At 42.7% G+C, this 19,777-nt stretch overlaps 1 protein-coding gene across 1 annotated transcript; it reads right to left on the bottom strand.

The window, feature by feature from the left end:
• Positions 1-1,076: 1,076 nt before the first annotated feature.
• On the bottom strand, positions 1,077-16,919 carry TNNC1 (troponin C1, slow skeletal and cardiac type). Its single transcript, XM_006028269.3, has 6 exons — positions 16,779-16,919; positions 10,511-10,541; positions 6,811-6,957; positions 5,028-5,142; positions 3,147-3,283; positions 1,077-1,895 (listed from the first exon to the last, which is right to left on the bottom strand). Exons 1-6 carry the CDS (start codon positions 16,800-16,802, stop codon positions 1,864-1,866), a joined length of 486 nt encoding a protein of 161 aa, XP_006028331.1. The 5' UTR covers positions 16,803-16,919; the 3' UTR covers positions 1,077-1,863.
• Between the last annotated feature and the right edge of the window lie 2,858 nt (positions 16,920-19,777).

A 19,777-nucleotide genomic window follows, 5' to 3' on the forward strand; every position in this document is an offset into this window, starting at 1 on the left:
TCATAGAATCCTTTTCTGTTAGTTCCACAGGTTTGAGATCTTTGTCCTCCCTGCCAGGCCCTACGTAATCCTACCCTTGAACAGATTATTTCTTTTAGTCTGTCCTGATCCTTATTCTCCCCTTCAGCTCCTCCAAAACCACTCTTTTGTCCTCCTTCTTCACACTTATGCCCCTATTCAGCAATGCACTTGGAGATGTACTTGTGACTAAGTCCTACTGAAGCCTGCAGAACTTCTGCACAGGCTTAAATGCTTTTCAAAATCTGGGCCTGCCAACTTTGGATCTTCTGTTGTTCTCTTCTTTTGGTTATCTCATCTACTCCTGTTCACCAAGAACTCTCAACTTCCTGCTTCACATGCTTCCTTAAATTCATTCTTTCCAGGGATCCTTCCTACTTTCTTTTCACCAATAAACTCTTCCCATACTTTCCACCCCTAAAAAAAAAAGTGAACACCAAGAGCTGGAATTTTCTGAGGGGTGCCTTGGATCTAAAAATGTTGAGAATCACTGTGTGAATACCTCAAAAATTTACAGAATCATCATGCCAAGGGGAAAAAATTAAACTATTAAACCTTAGGAGGGTGGTGAAGCACTGGAACAGGTTACCTAGAGAGGTGGTACAATCTCAATCCGTGAAGGTTTTTAAGGCCTGGCTTGACAAAGCCCTGCCTGGGATGATCTAATTGGGGATGGTCCTGCTTCGAGCAGGGGGGTTGGACTAAATTAACTCCTGAGGTCCCTTCCTTCCCTATTTTTTTTTATTCTATTGAAGACAAATTCTGAAGAGCCCTGAAGAGCTTCTGATGTGATAATGACAGCTTACAAAACATATCTTACCATATGATAGTAGTGTTGTGGATACTTGTGACATGATTTAAGTGACTTCCACTTTCAGTAATAGAGATTCTGAATGCATTATTTCCAAAAACATGAAGACTTCCTTCACCCTGATCCAGTTGTTCTCATGAAAACCTGGCAACACACTTCACTTATTTCCTCTGAAAATAGTCCTTTGATTATTTTAAAACTGTAACTAAAATGGCTTTTGTGAAACAGCAAATAACAAACCATCCACTCTGGCTTATGAATATTTTTATTAGCATTTTGAAAAGGAATCTTATTTTTGCACACAGAGCAGACTGGCACAATACTGGACATCCGTCATGATAGGTAGAGGAGGAAGCAGAGTACAGACTGTATATTGCATTTTTCTACTTAAAATCTGAATTGTCAGTGACAGTTAAAATGTCTCAAATCATCATTCTACTTAAGGTTCAAACACAAATTAATATTTCATTATTCATTGTTCCATGCAATATGATTAGCCCCACAAGTGCTGAAGACCAAATCATGGTAGCATTAAAACTGACACATTCACTTCACCAGGAACAGGAATTTCTCCAAATGCATAATTCAGTGCACAGCTATAAGAAACATGCAACCTTTTAGTAAACAATTCACAGAGGGGTCACATGCAATATCTGACAATATGTGGTGCTTTAGTAATAGTCAATTATTTGTTTGCTTTTTACAATTGAGAGGTTACAGTTAGACTATAGGCAAAATGTTTCTTACAGATATAATGATATTTTTGTTATCTCATCTACTCTTGATTGATCAAGACTTGACACTTGCACAAGGGAACTTTAATAACTAATACACAATTGTGTTATAGCATTCTTATTTAAATCTTCATGGATCAATCATCTGAGGCACTTTGATATGAAAACACTGTATTCTCTAGAAGGCCACCCTGTTCAACACATTCTTCATGCTAGCAGCCAAGGGGACATAACCAAGTTGATGACACAAGTAATTGGAGGGATTTAAAAGACAAGGCTGTTCATCCTGTTGTTTCAGATTTATTCAACTCCCTTCATAAACTCCAAGAACTCTGCCAAAGAAAGGAAAATGAAAGTCATGTGCATATTCAAAGACAACTGGAAAGTCACTCTGAATTAGCATTCTTTCTACCGATTTCTAAGACAACTGTATTCTCCTTATTTCTTGTCTCCTCTTCATATTCATAAACACCTCCTATCACAGCTAGTTTTCTACCAGCAATAGAAGATTATATGTTACTCTTTCTGAGACATGTGCCACTAAAATGTAAAACTGAGCACAAGCACAGGTAGTGAAAGATTCATGGAAAATTTATAGTGGAGGATGTGTCCCAAAAGATAGTGGCCTGGATCTCAGTTTGCAAATAAGCATTGCTGTCATGAATTCAGTAGATTTGCACCCACTTATATGAACTGAAGATTTGCCTCAAGATAACATTTGAAAAACAGCATTTACTTCTGTGAATTTTCAAACTCTATCCTCATACAAAATACCTGTGCATTGAAGCTGATCAGGATTTTTTTTTTTAAATTGACAAAAATGTTTTGCAAAAAATTGCAATCTTTTTTGAAAAGTGTTAATTTTTTAATCAATTTATAGCATAATAGTTGTTTTTTCAAATGCTGATATTGATTAGCTCTCATATATATGTAATAGTCCAATATTAATTTTAAACAATGATGACTTAAGAGCATGGCTTTTCCATTGCATTAGTGCATCTATCATTATGGATTGAGTCTCTTATCCTGCAGCATGTTACTTGTATTTAAATATATGTACCATGCAGAACCCCACCTAGGGTCAGTGGGTCTATGTATAGACACAAAGGTCAGATTTCACAGAGCAAATTTCTGGATTAAGGCATAAATAGTGCCTTACGGAAACAATAAAGCAGACAGTAGCATAGACAGATTTAAAGTGAAATCTAATGGGAAATGTGTTTTATTCACAAAATCAATATAATAGTTTTAGTTTAATGTTTTTGGGGAAAATAACAGTCCTAGCCCAGCATTTAAATTTGTGTGTGTTAAGTTAATTTGTAAATTTGTGTGTGTAAATTATGACAAACCATATCTATGCAAAGTAAGGGAATGATCTGACATATCACCATTCAAAGTATTTCTCCTGCAAAATAATTTAGGTTTCCATGTGCTACAGTGTAAATCTAAAGGCTGCTTTGAAAATGTAGGATTAACAACCCTCATATTTTAGAGGTGAGGTGAAACTAAACTTTAGAAAATTTGAAGATGGATTCAGATCTCCATCTCTTGCAATTCCCAAATTATGCACTTAAGAAACCTACCATCATAATCAATCTTGCCATCATTGTTTTTGTCTCCATCTCTCATCAGCTCCTCTATATCATCTTCAGTGATGGTCTCACCTGTAGCCTGCAGCATGATCTTTAGCTCTTCAAGGTCAATGTATCCATCAGCATTTCTGTGCAACAGAATTGCTCAAAGTTGGAATAGCTCAATATAGGGGAAATAGATGGGACATTCAAACCCATGTTATATCACTTCTAAATAACTGCCCCTAGTAACCCATTCACTTGTACTTCCCACATAAATTAGGAAGATAAATAAATTAGATGACATTAGCTCTCTCTTTTCTGGGGAAACCATCTTTTAAGATTAATCTACATCAGGGATGCTAAAAGAGAATGATAATTTTTTGTTTCTGGTAATCAATAAAGGCATAATATTTGCAAAAGAAAAAAAAACTTTGGTGAGTGATTTAGATCTTGGACTTCAAGTGTGTCTACAGTTAAGGATGTACTTAAGTCATTTTCTAAAAGTCCTATTGCATCTATTTTGTAAGATGGCAATTTTTAGTATCTCTGAAGTTATTTTAAGTGTCAATTTCTGTTGAAAGGGAAATTTTCATTTATGAAGAATAACATAAAATTATGGCTTGTAACACTAATCTTTTTGTAAACTATTTGTTGCTCCAGCTAAATTCAAGATTTTCTTTTGTGTAGATGGACAAAGCCTGATCTCTAGACCTGGCCTAATCTGTAGGACATCGTCCTAACAGTTAAATCCACTAACCATTAATTTTATATAATTAACACCTTTTTTCAAATTTGGCTAGCTCACAAGATTTCAATTAGTCTTAACTATGAAAGAATTAGAAGATGAATTTCAGCGCTATTTCATTGTCAGTATCATTTGGGACAAAAAAAAGATGCTACATTTTAGGAGGACATTCTGTATTATTTATATGCAATTAAAAAATTGACTCTTTGCTTTAAGTGCAAAACTCAGGACAGTTCCAAAGGGGGGTGCACAGTTGCACCTCGCTTTGATTGTGCTGCATTTGAGCTCTGCAACGTCTGCTCAGAGCCCTGGCTTTCACACAGCTTCAGAGTCCAGGTTTTGAGTGCTGCTGCCATCAATCATTCCCTTCCTTTCTCCAGCTGCTGAATTCAGTAGGGAGGGGACAGCAGCGCTGGACACAAGGCATGGGTGAACCAGGCTTCCACCCAGGGCCCAGACAGAAAAGGGGACCAAAAATGGTATTATTATTATAATTATTATTATTATTACCATCTCTGGTGAAGGGGGACATGGGGTGATACTAAAAGTTTCCCTGGGGCTGCCAGGAGTCTAGGTATAGTGCTGGGGGAGAGGAGAGAGGTGAATGGTGAACAGTAGCAGTGTTCACTTCCTAGGCTGCAGAGCCAAGTAAAAGCAGGGATCCAGCCAGACCCTGCCCTGATCAGCTGCTGAGTTTGGAGTTCACTGCTGACATGGAGCTCCTGCAAGAACTGACTGTGACCAGGCAGTGAGCTCAGAGTGCAATGCACATGCATGGTGCCACCAAAGTGCTATACCCGTCTTGCCACACCCACTTTCCCCCATTCCTGGATTCACTACTGTGCAAAACTTAATTCAGCCTTAACTGTGGAGTCGTTATTGGCACCTCAATAATAGATCACTTCTATTTGCAGGGTAGGCTTTTTTTTAATTAATATAATATTTACTTGAATCTAAGATGACCCTGATTGTAAGATGACTCACACACACACACACACACACACACACACACACACAATTATTAGATTCTGTACAAGGAAAAATTAGATTAACTAGATTAACTGGTCCTGCTCCCATGTTAAATGGGGGGAAAAAACTTCTTTTAGAATCAAGTAAATATGGTATATTATACTCAAGCCTCTTACTTATCAAACATTCTGAATAGATCTGAGAGTTCCTCTTCTGATTTTCCTTTGCTGTCATCTTTCATACATCGGACCATCATAACTAAGAACTCATCGAAGTCTACAGTGCCACTGCCTGAAAAGTGGAATAAATGAAGTTAGATCATGCTACAGTCTGGAGGACAATTTGTCATGTCCTTTTCCTTTAACGAACATGCATATGCACAAGGCAGAGATAAATCCCTATTGGTAATTTAGCTGTAGAATTCCAGGTTGTTGCACTGAGAACAAATGACAGTCTCAAAGATTATGGAGTAACAGAAATTATATGTTAGATTCACAAGTGATGTAGTCATTTTGTCTTTACAAACTCAAAAAACCCCATATCAAATATGTCAGTAAGAGAAATTCTGATTTGTTAACATTTCATGCTCATCGTGCATAGGTGTAAATTTCAACATAAGATACAAGACAGTGGAAAATGATGACCTATATTTTTACAACATATATTGTAAAAAAATGTATATTGGTTGTTTAAACGACATCAATTTTCCTTAACTCATAGGGGTTTTTTCATGTTGTTTAACCAACTTTTGGTAGCTTAGAAATGGATTATTGTTTCATTTTTTAGGTCTATTGTTTCTCTCTAGCCTTCATACATTCATGGGTTTATTATTCTGAAGTCGTTCATAGCTATAATAATTTAATTGCTGTTACTGGTATATATAGATTTATATTTAAGCTCTGAAGATTTTGTTTCGTGATAAAAATTTGCACATATGGAATCTGCACTCATAGAAGTTTCAATGTTCAACCTATAATCTTTGCCATGTGTCCCAGTCTGTACAGGTCCTTACTGTGTCCCCTATAGTTTCTGAGTACCTGCGTCCCTTAAAATAAGTTTGAGAAATCTAGCTGCATTCATTACAGTAATAATAATCACTATTCTTAGCATCTTTCATCATTTAGTCTGGATTTGCCACAGGAGCCTGCAGCACTGAAGCAAGCATTGAAATTCAGCAAGTGTGAGCACCTAGAATTTTTGGATTTCTTTGAAAATCTCAGTTGTGCTATTTTATAAAGTATGGGCCCTGTTCCACAAGTTGTACCATACAGGCAGAGCCCTGTACCCAACTAGAATCCATTAAGTTTCCACGAGGGTGCAGAATTTCAACTACATGGAACAACTTATAAGAAATATGTACATATGATGCCTCTGAAAAGCACCACCATGAATACAGGGGAGGGTGACAACTGTCTGGTATGCAATATGTTAGAAGGCAGGGTAGATTTACACCTTATAGACTAACCAAAGTAGATGCGTAGCAAAGTTTTTGTGAGCTGAAGCTCACTTCATCAGAGGCTGTGGAATGTGCAGAAAGCAGTGTATAAGAAGGATAGAGAAATTAAAATATAAAAGGGAAGGGAAGGGAAGGGAAGGCAGGAGGGCGGGGAGGGCAGAGAGGAGATAGCAGGATAGTGCTGGGGTAGATGAGCAAACCAGCAGTATGCTGCAAGACAATAGGAGGTGATGAAATCATAGGCAGTGAGACTGAGGCAAATTCTTAATCTTATGATATGTGTCTTAGTATCTTTATTGTCCATGCAAACCTTCAGCAAACAAAAATCTGGTTAGTAGTGATCCACCTACTGTAAACTAGAAGTAGAAGGACTAGGTAAAAGCTACCAAAGTGTGTCATTCAAGTACAAGGTTGAATGTCACACAATGTTGTGCAGTGTTGTGGCACTGTGAATGCTTTGATGTGCACTGTTGGCACCTAGAAGATTTAAGAGAATAGCTTACCATCTTCATCCACCTCATCTATCATCTCCTGCAGCTCCTCAGGGGTGGGGTTCTGCCCCAACATTCTCATCACCTTCCCAAGTTCCTTTGTGCTGATACAGCCATCCTCTGCGCCCAAGACAAAGATATCAAAGGCAGCCTTGAACTCTAGAAAGAGGAATTAGACAGGAAGGTGTTAGCCCCTGTTGATAGGAGTCAGCATTAAGGATATCAATATTCACTACTGTAGTAATAGGCAAACCTCAAAGGAATGTCAACAGATTCTTTTTTAACTGTGAGCTGTGATTGTAAATAGATGTCAAGTTGGTAGGAAAGTGATTGCCCTGCATGTGGCAACAGGGTCAGCTCAGCTCCATAGTCATTTTAACCCACTACAGTCAGTCCTGATAAGCAGGGATCCAGGTTTTCCATTTGCTGTGGAAAGAGTCAGATTTTCTCCTTTAAACGAGAAAAACATGGGAAACTACAGGTTTTCCCTTGCAGGATGGCAGAGTTCCAGCCTGCAAAGGGCTGTTTGGGGCTGGGGGGAGTGGGACCAGGGGGTGCCAGGTGCACACACACACATGCACGTGGCCAGCAATATGGCTAGGCAGCAGTGGAGAACAGCTCCCCCAGCTGCCTGCAGGTAAGTTTATGAGGGGAGGGGGCATAGGTGATGCGGGGAGGGGGATGGGGGGAAAAAAAGGTGATGTGGGGGGTGCAGATAGAGGTGGCCATGATGAGAAGGAGAGTGGGCCTTGGTTGCACTGCTGGGCCAGATGGGATGGAGCCCTTAGGATCCTCGCACCTGCCTGCACCGAGTCACTGTTCCTTTCCAGGGGATGCAGGGAAAGGGTGGTGGCTCCCACTGCTGTACACATCCCAGAAGTGCATGGGGGACACATGCCCCTGGATCTGTGTGGAGCATGGCAGGGCAGGGGGCCACTGTGGGCTGGGGTGGAAGCTGCACTGGGCTCTTTTCCAGCCCAGCCTCTCCCCCTACCAGGAACAGCCCAGCCCAGTGCAGCCCTGGCTCCAGCCCACACTGGCAGCCAGTCCTACCCTGTGCAGATCCAGGGGCACATGCCCCCCGTGCCTCCCAGGGTGCAGGTAGCAGCAGGAGCCGCGCCCCCTGGACAAGCTGCTCGCAGCTCAGTCCTGAACCCTGCTAGCTGTGCAGTGCCTGCCCCTCCCCTAGCGCCAGCCTCAGCTGCAGCCCCACTCCCTCCCCACCCCTGCTGCACCAGAAGCCCTTGGCTGGGCTGCCTTGCGGCCCTACTGCTGCCCCACATTATGCGTGGGGGATAAGCCCCATTAGTCCCCCACTTCTGCCACCTATGGCTCAGGACTTCCTGCTCTCCTGCCCTCCCTCCAGGGGCCTCTGCAACCCAGGGAGTGGGACCTGATTTGGGAGAGTGGGGTGGGGCAGAGAGGCTCAATGCCACCACTGCCACCTCTGCCAGGACCCGCACACCAGCCACGCCCCCATGGTAATTTGCCCTCTGCCCGCCAACAGCAGCAGGGGGCACAACTTTGTGCTGCCACCTCTGCTGCTGCCAGGTGGGCAGGGGGTGCTTTGCCACCATGGCACAGCTGGCATGGGGGTCCCAACAGCAGCGGCACCAAGCCTCCTTGCCCCACTTCACCCTCCTGTGTCCGGTTCTACCCGCGGGGCGACCTAGACTCCCAAGGGGAGGGTAGCAAGATGGGGAGCTTGAGCCAACAGTGGGCAGCCCACGTCTTCCCCCAACCTGCACGGGCTCTGCTCAGCTCTGCTCCAGCTGTGCCACCCATGGAGCAGGGGCCTGGGCTCTGTACTCTATTCTGGGTGCAGCAGCCATCAGGTCCCATAGCCAGAGGGCTGTGGGTTGGGACTGAGCGGTAAAGATGGGAGCAGAAGATTGTGGGTTGGAAGTGAGAGGCACTGGTAGGGCTGGGGTGGGTGTGGCTTGGGAATGAAGGGCAACTGCATATCAAAGCTGCTCAGCACCACAAAGCAACTGGGGAGATGACTGCAGTTTGACCTGTCTCCTGATGAGCAAAGGGGGCAGGGGGAGCTCTGATTTCCTATGATAAAAAACAAAACCAAACACCAGAATATATAGATATTCAGAATTTATTTTATTATAATGATTGAGGCACTGATAGGCATCCAAATTGCTTTAAAATGGTAAACATATGAATAAAACATTGTGTTCAACTGACACCTATATAAATAGGGGTTTCATTTTAATCATGGAAAAACATGTATTTGGGGGGTTTTAATCAGAGAATTTTGGATTTTTTTAAAGCAGAGAATTTGGGATTTTTAAACAGAGAAAACCAGAATCCCTGCTGATGAGTAAGGAGTTTTGAAGACATTCTTGACAGTCATTGTCAGATACAGTTGAGGAATCTAGCACAGCTACAGTGTAATGGTTCAGTTTGTATACATAACCCCAAATTTCCACTTTTCCAACTCTATAATTCCCATATGTCTTCAATTTAAAAATATGAGCCAGATACGTCACAAGAATAGGCTTTTTCACAGGATTTCTAGTACAGTACTTCCTTTCCATATTATGTTTCAGGATTTTTGACACAGGAGTACTCAGAGGCCTGACAAAATCCCCACTATATTTATTATATGCTGTGTGTAACCTAAATAGCATTAAGATATGAAATAGCATGAAATATTATCATAGAAATTAGTCTTTTGGTTTTAGTCCTTTTACTTAAGCCTTGTAATGAAGATTCATTTGCTTTACACTTTATTTTGTCTGACTGCTGAAAGGTTGTCTATTAGGGCTGTGCAAAATTTTGCCGGCCGTTTCATTTCAACACTGTTTCGACCAATTTCGAGGTCAAAACAGCAAAATTGAAAAAACCCAAAGGCCCTCAAAATAGCCTTGACACAAAACGAGGCTGGTTGAAATGTTTTGAAAGTCGAAACATTTTGATCATAGGCTGGGGATGGGAAGTCAGTCCAGTTGGGCTGACTTCCCATCCCCAGCACAAGATCCGGTAGGGGGTAGAAGACAGCCCAGCTGGGCTGCTTTCCAGTCTTCCATGCTAGATCACACCGGGGGCTGGGAGCAGCACAGCTGGGTGGCTTCCAGGTCCTCTGCATTAGATCGCACTGGAGCAGGAGGCAGACCACCTGGGCTGCTTCCCAGTCCTCTGTGCTAGATTGCGCCCGGGGTGGGAGGGAGCCCAGCTGGGCTGCTTTCCCATCCCCCACGCTAGATTGCACCGTCCCCTGTGCTAGCTGGGCTGCCTCCCGCCCCCGGCGCAATCTAGTGTGGGGGACAGGGAAGCAGTCCAGCTGAGCTGCCTCCCACCCCTGGCACAATCTAGCATGTGGGATGGAAAAGCAGCCCAGCTAGTCTGCCTCTCGCCCCTGGCACTGGGGATGGGAAGTCAGCCCAGCTGGTCTGACTTCCCATCCCCAGCGAAACTTGAAGCAGCGTCAAAATGGCCTTGCTGTTTCAACGGAACGGAACAGCTGTTTTGACTCAAAATGAAATTCGAGATGAAACACTGCTCCGTTGAACCATCGAAACTCAAGGTAAAACGGAACAATGCCGTTTCGCGCAGCCCTATTGTCTATCACTTGTAGCAGCTAATTGCAGATCCTGTGTTGGCTGCTGAAGCCACAAAGTAATGCCATAGGTTGATAATGGACTTGCTGGAAGAGATAATCTTTTGTCCACAGTTATGTCAGGTTTAAAGATACACCTACCATTTTTCTGTTCTTCTGTCAACTGTTCAACCTGTAATTAAAATAAAAAGATAAACTAATTCATTTTATTAGTCATCACTAATTGTTAACATCATTTACATAACACACTACTGGTTCAAAAATGCTTTACAAATATTAACTAACTCCCAACCGCCCTTCTTGAGGTGTAGAAGGTATTTTAACTACTGTAAGTGGTTTTGACACAGTAGCTTTTTAATATATGATGTAATTCTTCACATTTAAAAATATATTATTTTTTATTTTCCTGGAGTTAAATTATTTGCTAGAGTGCATGTACTAGAAAGCCTACACCCCTGTACTAGAAAGCTTCATTTAACTATTTGCAGTAGGAGGCCCAACTAAGAAATGCATTTTTCATATATAAAGAATATTGGGAATGATTAATTCTCTATTGTTGGGAGTCTTTAGATCAGAATTGGATGTCTTTCTAAAAGAGATTCTCATTTGGCCTCTAATTGTTGTCAGACACAGGAGTAACCAAGTGAAGCTCTATAGCCTGTGTTACATGGGTAGTTAGGCTAGATAATTGTAACAGTCCATTTTGACCTTAGATTCCACAAGCCTACCAAACTGTCTAGCCCAGTGGCACTCAACCTTTGGGCTCCATGAGTCAGATGAATTGCATGGGGCTGGTCTGTGGGCCAGATAGGACCCAATGAACCAGTACTGGGCTCCATACTATTCCCATCCAGCCCCATACACTGGGATTAGGCCCCAGAGGCCAGTGCTGCCACCACCCAGCCTCATGTGCTGGGATAAGGTCCAGTGTCATGCTGTGTGCCCAATCTAGCACATAGGGTTATAGCCTGCAAAGCTCCTCATTGACCCACATGCCAGATGACACAGAAGAGGGGGTCAGATATGACCTGCATGCTGGGCATTGAGTACTCCTGGCCTAGCCCATTAATAACTGATTGACCTTTAAAAAGAGTCATCTGCAACTCCTTTTCACTATTTTTGGATAAAGCATTCAGAGACTGCTCTTTGCTTTTGTATGTTTTTGACCCATTCTCTAACATTCAACACATATTGAAAAGAATCTTACGGCCCAGTTTCAATTGGGGTCAGGATGGGACCTGAAAATATAATGGGAATGTGTTAAACAGGTATTTGTTTCCTGAGTTTTATTGCATTGATTATCATGAAAATGGAAGGCATTCCATTCCATTTTCTATTGCAGTCTTAAATCACTGGTGCTCCAGGGTTGTATAGTGTGCTGCAAGAAGGAGGTAAGATAAAGTAGGTAAAAGGTGTTAAATAAAGAAACAAAATGAATCTACGTTACTAAATTGGAATGAGAAAGATGTGTTGCTATGAAATTCACCCTCCTTTCTCCTGCAAATTTCAGGTTGAATAAATAAGCTTTGTGTTTGGAACTATGAGGTAGGAAAAGAGTCCGTGCCTGAACAATGGCCAGGTCAGAGAGTAGCTCTGGAGTTTTTCTGCAGCCTGTTATAGGCTATAGGTAATAGTCTCCAACCTGGCCTTGTTGCTCCCTCAGTCCACTCCACAAATGCTGCAGATCTGGGACCTATGTTGAGTTGGTGGTGAAGCAGAGGTGTTGTGACATCACTGGCATGCTTGCCATGATGTTACAGCATCATGTTCAGCTGTACTGGTCTGGAAAAGTATTTCCAATTTCTGCCATTATTATATCAAGTGCAAATATCAATGAGGTCCTATTAGTATTCTAATATTATAAAAGCCTGTGTCTGCCTGTCTGTCTGTCTGTAACACTTTATTCGCACTCTGATTTGCTGACAAACAGCCAATCAGAGCACGAAGAAGCATTTTGACAGAAGGCAGCCTGCCACCATGATGGCGGGGACACAGGGGATGGAGTGGGGGGGCGAGGGAGAAGCCCAGCTCGATGCGGCAGCAGCTAGGGGAGGGAAGGAGCGGGCCTCCACTCCCCCTTGGGCCCAGGCCCACTCCTCTCTCACCCCCCTCCCCTGTGTCGACCCCGAGCCCACTTCTCCCATCCCTGAGTGGGCCTGATGCGGGGGGGTGGGGAAGAGTGGGCATACCATGGCATTGGAGGTTACGGTGGGGCTGGGAGCAGGTCCAGACAGGGGCAGGTATCTGTCCCTGCCTGCTCCCCCACATCATTCTTGATGGGCAATTGGCCAATCAGAGTGCTCCAAGCGTGAGGGAGCGCTGCCATGATTCCGAAGCCATGCTGAGGACCAGACAGAGGGTGGGGGAGCTGAGTACAGCAGCGCTGACCTTGGCTCTCCCACCCCACTCCCTGCAAGAGGCAGAACAATGGCAGCATGGGCTGTTAGATGGTGGCACTCAGTCCCAGCCCCCTGGCCTTCCTGCATCCAGCCACCATTCTTGACGTGCAATTGGCTAGTACATTTTAATAAATAAGGAACACCAGCAGGCTGAGTAGAGTAATTCTGGGGTCATATAGGAGTACCCTGAACTGCCTTGGCATTCAAAGTTCTTCGGGTAGATCTGATATCTTTTATAGACCAATATACTTTCTATTTAATTCATACAGTAGTGCCATGAAATTTCTATAATTCAGTGGCGACACATAGGGGGTGCATGGGGGTGCACATGCACCCCCTGAGAGCGCTGGTACACCCCCTGACAGGCCGCACTCCCCGCTTAGGCGATGGGCAGGGGGGGCAGGCAGGAGCACTGGTGCCCCCCTGTGAGTGCCGGTGGAGTGGGACTGCCGGATGAAGTGCTGCAGCCACTTCCAGGAGTGTCGCAGCCGCTTCCTGGTTGGCACGATCAGCCACAGGGGGACTCCCCCCGCAGTTGGTGAGATTGCCCGCCCCCAACTAAGGTGGCACCAGTCACCCATGCTACAATTCATATAGTAGTCTCCTGAACTATCTTAACACACTTTCTCTTATTTGAACCTACTTCCTTCTCTGGGCATGTGCCTTCTTGACGTTACTGTCGCACAGATCCTATTAAATTCTCCACATAATTTAATGAAGCATTCCTGACTCCTTTCCTCCATTACTTCACCAAATATTGCATCTATGTAGCTATCCATAGCCCTCATATATCACTACATTGTTTACACAGATTCATTTCTAATCCCTTTTTTAAGATCTTTACCTACCATTTTTGGGTAGATTATAACCAATCTAGAATTATTTCTCCACTCCATATCATGGTAAACCATAGTTATTACCTGCTGCTTCCTCTATTAGTAAGTCCTGTGTCCTTCTGAGGACATTGTCCATACATTCAACACCCTCTACATTTCATTCCTGGGTCCTGACAGGCAGTAAGTTTTTCAAAGCCCTTTAATCCAGAATTACCTGCTATTGTATCCTCTCTGGAGAACATATTGAGGTTCGTACTAGCACGTGTCAAGAGTTTTTGAATTTCTCATTGAAAACTGCCAAACCCATAACAGGGGTAGAGAAAATGCTTTTACTTAGAGGACAAATACCATATTTACCTGAATCCAACTAAGTTTGCACCTGAGGCAAACCTACAGCGGCAGCCCACCCTTGCTCTATGCACAGATCTGGAGGGGCACCCCTCTCCCCACCATGCTTCCCTGCTCACCCCCTCCTTGCTACAGCACTGCTGGCCCTTATGTAAACTGTTCTATCCCAGCTCATATTGCAGCTGTCTTGGGTGCACGTGTAGATGCTGTACCTGGGAGTGGTTTATTCTGGCTCAAACCGCTCCAGACTTTATTGCTTCAAATTAATTACATGTGTAGATGCACACACTGATAACAATAGCAGCACAACTCGTCTTTAGCATTTCATCATGAAATCTGAACTCTTTGTGCCCTGCCATCCATGATGAAAGGCAAGCAGCTGCAGACTGCTTCTTCATTGTTTTGGCACTGGTTGGAGGCTTGGAAGGCATGAGCTATATCCAGTAAACAAATGTCTGTTGCCTCCTATGTAACATAACACTTTTGGTATGCAAGTTATTTATAATCCCCACTGACTGAGGTACTAGAGATAAAGATAAACCTTGTGATTGTTCCCAGAAGCTGAATGACAGTGGTATTTATCCTTGTGTTTCTTATTTGGACATTTGTCCCTGGCATTGATCTTAGTACTGTTCAGCTGAGTCTGAAAACTTTACCAGAATAGCTCTGCATTTGTATAACCTTATGTAGGCACAAGTGACCCTCTGGGTTTTCTTGGAGCATTGTATTTTATAAAAATCAATTCAATATTTGTTTGTTAAAATATGCCATCATCTCGCAACAATACAACAAAAAATAAGTATTTAACTAAAGTCTCCTTGGGCACATTTACACATGCAAATAATGTGGGAGCAGTTTAGTATAGTACTCTACACAGTAAGCTGTCCTGGGCATGCATCTACATGTGTAGACACATAGTGTGCCTTAAGATGGGGGAGCAGGCAGCTCCCTAGGCTGGCTGCTCCCCCGTGTTGAGGCACACTGCACATAGCTGTTCCACAGCTGGCTGAGGCGCAGTGTGCCTCTAGATGGGGAATCCATGTGCCTCAGCATATGGGCTCTGCAGCGGAGCCCCCATGCTGAGGCACATGGAGACAGGGGAGCTGCCTGCTCCCCTGTCTCTGTGTTTGTCCCTGGCACATGGTGCTTTGGTGTGCTTTGAGCCATTTTGTTTTGTTTTGTTTTGTTTTTTGTGGGGGGCTTGCTACCAAGAAATCCCAGTAACAAATTTTGCTTCAGCGCTGCAAATTAACAGTGGGGCAAATGGTTTAACATGCAATACGTGTGTTTTCTGGCACTATAAAGAGGTTTGCAGTGCTACGACCTCATGTGCCTGCACATCTGGATCCAGCTCTAGAGTGTATTTCTTGGTGCTTTTAAAGTATTTGATGTGAATCAATTAAATATTTATTTGTTAAAATGTGCCATCATCTTGCAACAATACAACAAAAAACAAATATTTAACTAGAATCTCATTTTAACCTGTTTTTAAAAGCAGTCAGGAACAACCCTCACACACAACTACTAGGCAGAACACCTGAAATATCAAAAATGCCCTTTAACTTGCCACAGGCAAAGCAGAGAGATGATCACTGAAGTCAATGGAGTTAGATCAGGGATTCATATTTTATGCCATATATGGTGTTCAACATTAAGCAATATGAAAGGAGGCTAATATTTGTGTATGGGATTTTTTACCTACACTAACTCTTTGTGCTACAGAATGCATTCCATCAGTCTGAGTGACAGATCCATTTGGCTAATTTTTAGCATTGCTGACTTAAGAAATATTTTACCTTTTCATTTTGGAGTGTATGTCTAATGTCCCTAAATATTATGGAACTTGAGTTAAACAGCCATAAAGAGGCATGCATTTTCTTTAGTGTTTAGGTCACTCTTTTTATTCCTTTCTTTAAAGATCTGTTGTCTTATTCTACAACCCTGACCTGATCAGGCTCACTGAAACCACCAAAAGCACAGTTTGTAGAATAGAGTTCCAGGCTAGTGCAGATTTTAAATATTGACAAAAAGTCACAGATTAGGCAAATATGATGAACAGCTGTTTTTTTTGTCATATGTCAGTCAGGATCTCTGTTTCTTTAGAATCTACCCATAACTCATTTATCATTGTGGTGGTGATAAAAATATAAAGTCATAATCAGTTATCAAAAAACTACAACCCCATATGTAAGCAGATAGTCATGAAAGTCATGCACAGAATGTGGTAGCAAAGATTCCAGGACAGAGAGATTCATACATTACAGAATGCAAAGATACCATTTAATTTACATATAATCAGTTGTTTAAGGCACAATATAATGTAGCTTTTCTATTTATTAAAAGGGAGAAAAAATATTTTGAGTTTATAAAATAAACTACATGGCCAGCTATATAAGGCAAAATTGCATCTCATGAAGTTTCTGCCACTGTTTTTATCAAGTACAGTGAGCATAATTGGCACTATGTTTTCTCAGAGTGGATATCAATAATAGGGCGACAAACTTTTTGTGAGGAATTTTGGTGCACAAGAATGAATCCACCTAGTCCTGTGTAAAGCCAGGAACGTAAGATTACATTTAAATTTCATCTCTTTATTACACAACACAGAACCTGGGGAGGACTTGTTATAAATATTTTAGTGGGATACTTACAGGAACATTTTCTCCTAAGTATTTTCCTGTTAATTATTTGTAGAAAAAAACTAAACATGAATGAGTACTGTGTCTTCTTATACCTTTGGGAGATTAGCAAAATCACACACAAAAAAATCTATATAATACCTCAAAATCAATCCTAGACAAAAGTTATGTTTAAAAACATACTTACTGCTGCCTTATAGATATCATCCATGGTTAATTATTGGTGGTCACAAGCTGAACAGAGGACAAGTGGTACACAAACAAATGTTAAGTCTCTGTCAGATCTCACTTCCTTTTGTCACTGCTAATATAGCAGGCTGAAAGCCCTAAATGGGCTGCAGCTTACTGCATCACAAACCACTATATATATCTATGTATCTCAGTGATACCCACTCCAAATGGGAATTTGTCACCCCTATGGGAAGGGAAGCTATACAAAGCCAGTAGCTCTGCATTCCAAGGCCCCAATCCAGCTTTTACTCAAATCAATAGTTTTACTTTTTAGCTTCAGTAGGATCAGGATTGGGCCTCTTTAAACTCATTGCTATCCTTAGATCCTCAGCCAGATTGGTTAAATATATGTCACTGTGTCAAGGGTGCCTATAAGGGGAAACCTATACTACTCCTATAAAAAATCAGGCCAAAAATGCAAGCTTTACCTGTGCCTATTTATCCTTTTATTGCTCAGCCTTATTACTACTGAAAATATCTGAATAACAATTAGGTAGTTCATTACATGGGTACCAGCAAATATTCAGGTCAAGTTAAGAATCTGATCCAGTTTCTCTTGAACTCAGTAGCAAAGTATTTCTACAAGTCAGTGGGAATGGGAGCAAGTCTGAAAATGTTGGGGCAGCTCGAAATGTTTGGGCAGCTGGCCCCTTTTGTTGTGACAGCAGAGACCAAGCCCTGAATCCAGAACTCCTAATCTCTGGAAAAGTTTAAATCAAAACTCAAATATTGTAGGGTACATCCTTTTCTTCTGTATTTGTCTATTAGGAGCAAAAAACCCCCAACCCAATCAAAAGAGCTTTCAATGAGCAATGTGTGTACCCTTCTTATCATCAAAAAGCAAAACATCAGAAAAGTCTGTCCTATGAGTTTCTATCAAATTGTACAGCTATGAAAAACATGATGCAATGGACCACGGGTGTTTATTTTTCTGATCCACTGAGTGACTTTGAGCATATTGCTTAACCTCTCAGTAGATCAGTTTCCTTGTCTGCAAACCTTGGTAAAACATTTTGGACATGTCCCCACGAGTGGAAATGTGTGTTTCTGGAGGGACAGATAACAGCAGCACAATTTGTGCCACTGCTACTTGTCCCCAGGGAACACACCTGCATGAATGCTCTGGTACACAGCAAGTTGCCCCAAGTGGGATAAGGAGGGCTAGGGCCAGCACCTGGGATGGTCCCAGCAGCTTTACTTGGGGTCCTGGGGACCTCCTGGGGCTGCAGCAGTAGCAATCTGTGCACACAGAGCCCGGCCCACAGCTGGAGTGTGGCTCTGGCCAGCCAGGCTCTGGTTTCAAGTGGTGCATGCAGCTGCCACCAGGAGATCCCCATGTCAAAAAACCCGTGCTGCAAATTAGCAGTGCAGCAAATGCATGCATGTGCAGTACATGCATTTTAAGGCACCACAGATGGGTTTGTGGCACTGCAAACCGCATGTGTGCACGTGTGGAGAGGCACCTTTTGAGAGCTGTCTTCTTCTCCTTCCCAGAATACCACTAGTTCAGTGGTTTGGTCTCACTCCTGAAAAAGTTTGAATCCCCTTGAGAGGGAATTCAAACCATGTTTTCTCATCTGAGGGTGTAGACACGCATAACAACGCAACTGTTCCCAGATTTCACTGATTGGGAACTAGTTCACAATTGTTGCAAGTCAGAGGTGTCCCCATGCTCAAAATCCTGTCATTCCATGTAGTGGTCTTCTTTTAGGTGCTGAAGTGCTGTGGGGGGGGGAGTGAGCACCCAGCCCAGAATGCCTCATAGTGGGTGTCTGGGGGGGAAGTGCTTGCATCCATGCTTTGGAGGTCCCAGGGCATGAGTGACCTGTGACTGAGCACATTTTCAGTTTTCTACTTTCCTTCTTTCTGAGCTTATTAAACATCAATAGTTTGCAATTGACTGATATCTGCAATGTACTTGCCTGACTTGGGGTGGCCATAAGTGGGAAGAGAGTGCTTGGATCCACCCTTTTGAGTTCCCATGGTTTGAAGGGTCACGATGAGGAGCTACAGTCAAATATGGAGTGAGGACACAGCTGTTTGTTAGAAGATAGTTTTTACTGAACAAGTAGTGCAAGGGAACTCATTGATAAAACCGGCCAACAAAATGGGTGGGGAAGGGGCAGTAGAGTTCGAGTCATGTACTCTAGTGGCCAGCTGCAGAGTTGTGGGGGCAGAGAAGAAATGCAGTGTGGAGTGCTTGAAGGACCAAACAGATCTGTGTCGTGGTGCCCATACATGACATTTACCCAGTTCAGAGTGCACTGGTTCAAAAGAGTGCCTCATTTTCCGAGTACACTTTTGAACCATTCCAGGAGACTTAAACCAGCTTTCTGGGCTTAAATGTCTCTCCATTTCAGGTTTAAACCAAATTTAAACTGGGCTAAGTGTTACCTGTGCTTGTGCTAGGGTTGGGTATTTGACCGGTCAAATAAAGTTTGGTCAATTGACTGGTCAAATATTGGTCAAAAATTACCAAAACTTGCCAATAGGTTCAAATAATACACAGATAAAGTACAATTTTTCCATTATGAAATGTGTCAAAAAACAATTTAAAAAATCATATTTCTGTCAAGAAAACTACAAAGAAGTAGGGGTTTTTTTGGAAAATTGCTATAATCTTTGACCAGTCAAAAATATGTAGTCAATTGACTTGTCAATTGACACTATTTGGCCAGTCAATTGACTGGCTTATCAACCCTCGTCCATACCATGAGATGAATGCTCTAACCACTAGACTGTTTATGATTAGAGAGGACCAGTATTTCCTTACTTCCATACCTCAGTTTTGAAGGAAACTGAAAATTGCTTCTGGATTTTGTTTAAAGCAGTGTTTCACAGCCCATGGTATGCGTACTCCTGGGGGTACGCGAGACACGGGTAGGGGGTACATGGGTGCTGCATTTTAAGTTTGGCCTGCCTCCCTGCCCACCAGGTTGGAGGCATCTTTGTCTG

Source organism: Alligator sinensis, unplaced genomic scaffold (assembly GCF_000455745.1).
Source record: "Alligator sinensis unplaced genomic scaffold, ASM45574v1 scaffold487_1, whole genome shotgun sequence".
NCBI lineage: Eukaryota > Metazoa > Chordata > Crocodylia > Alligatoridae > Alligator > Alligator sinensis.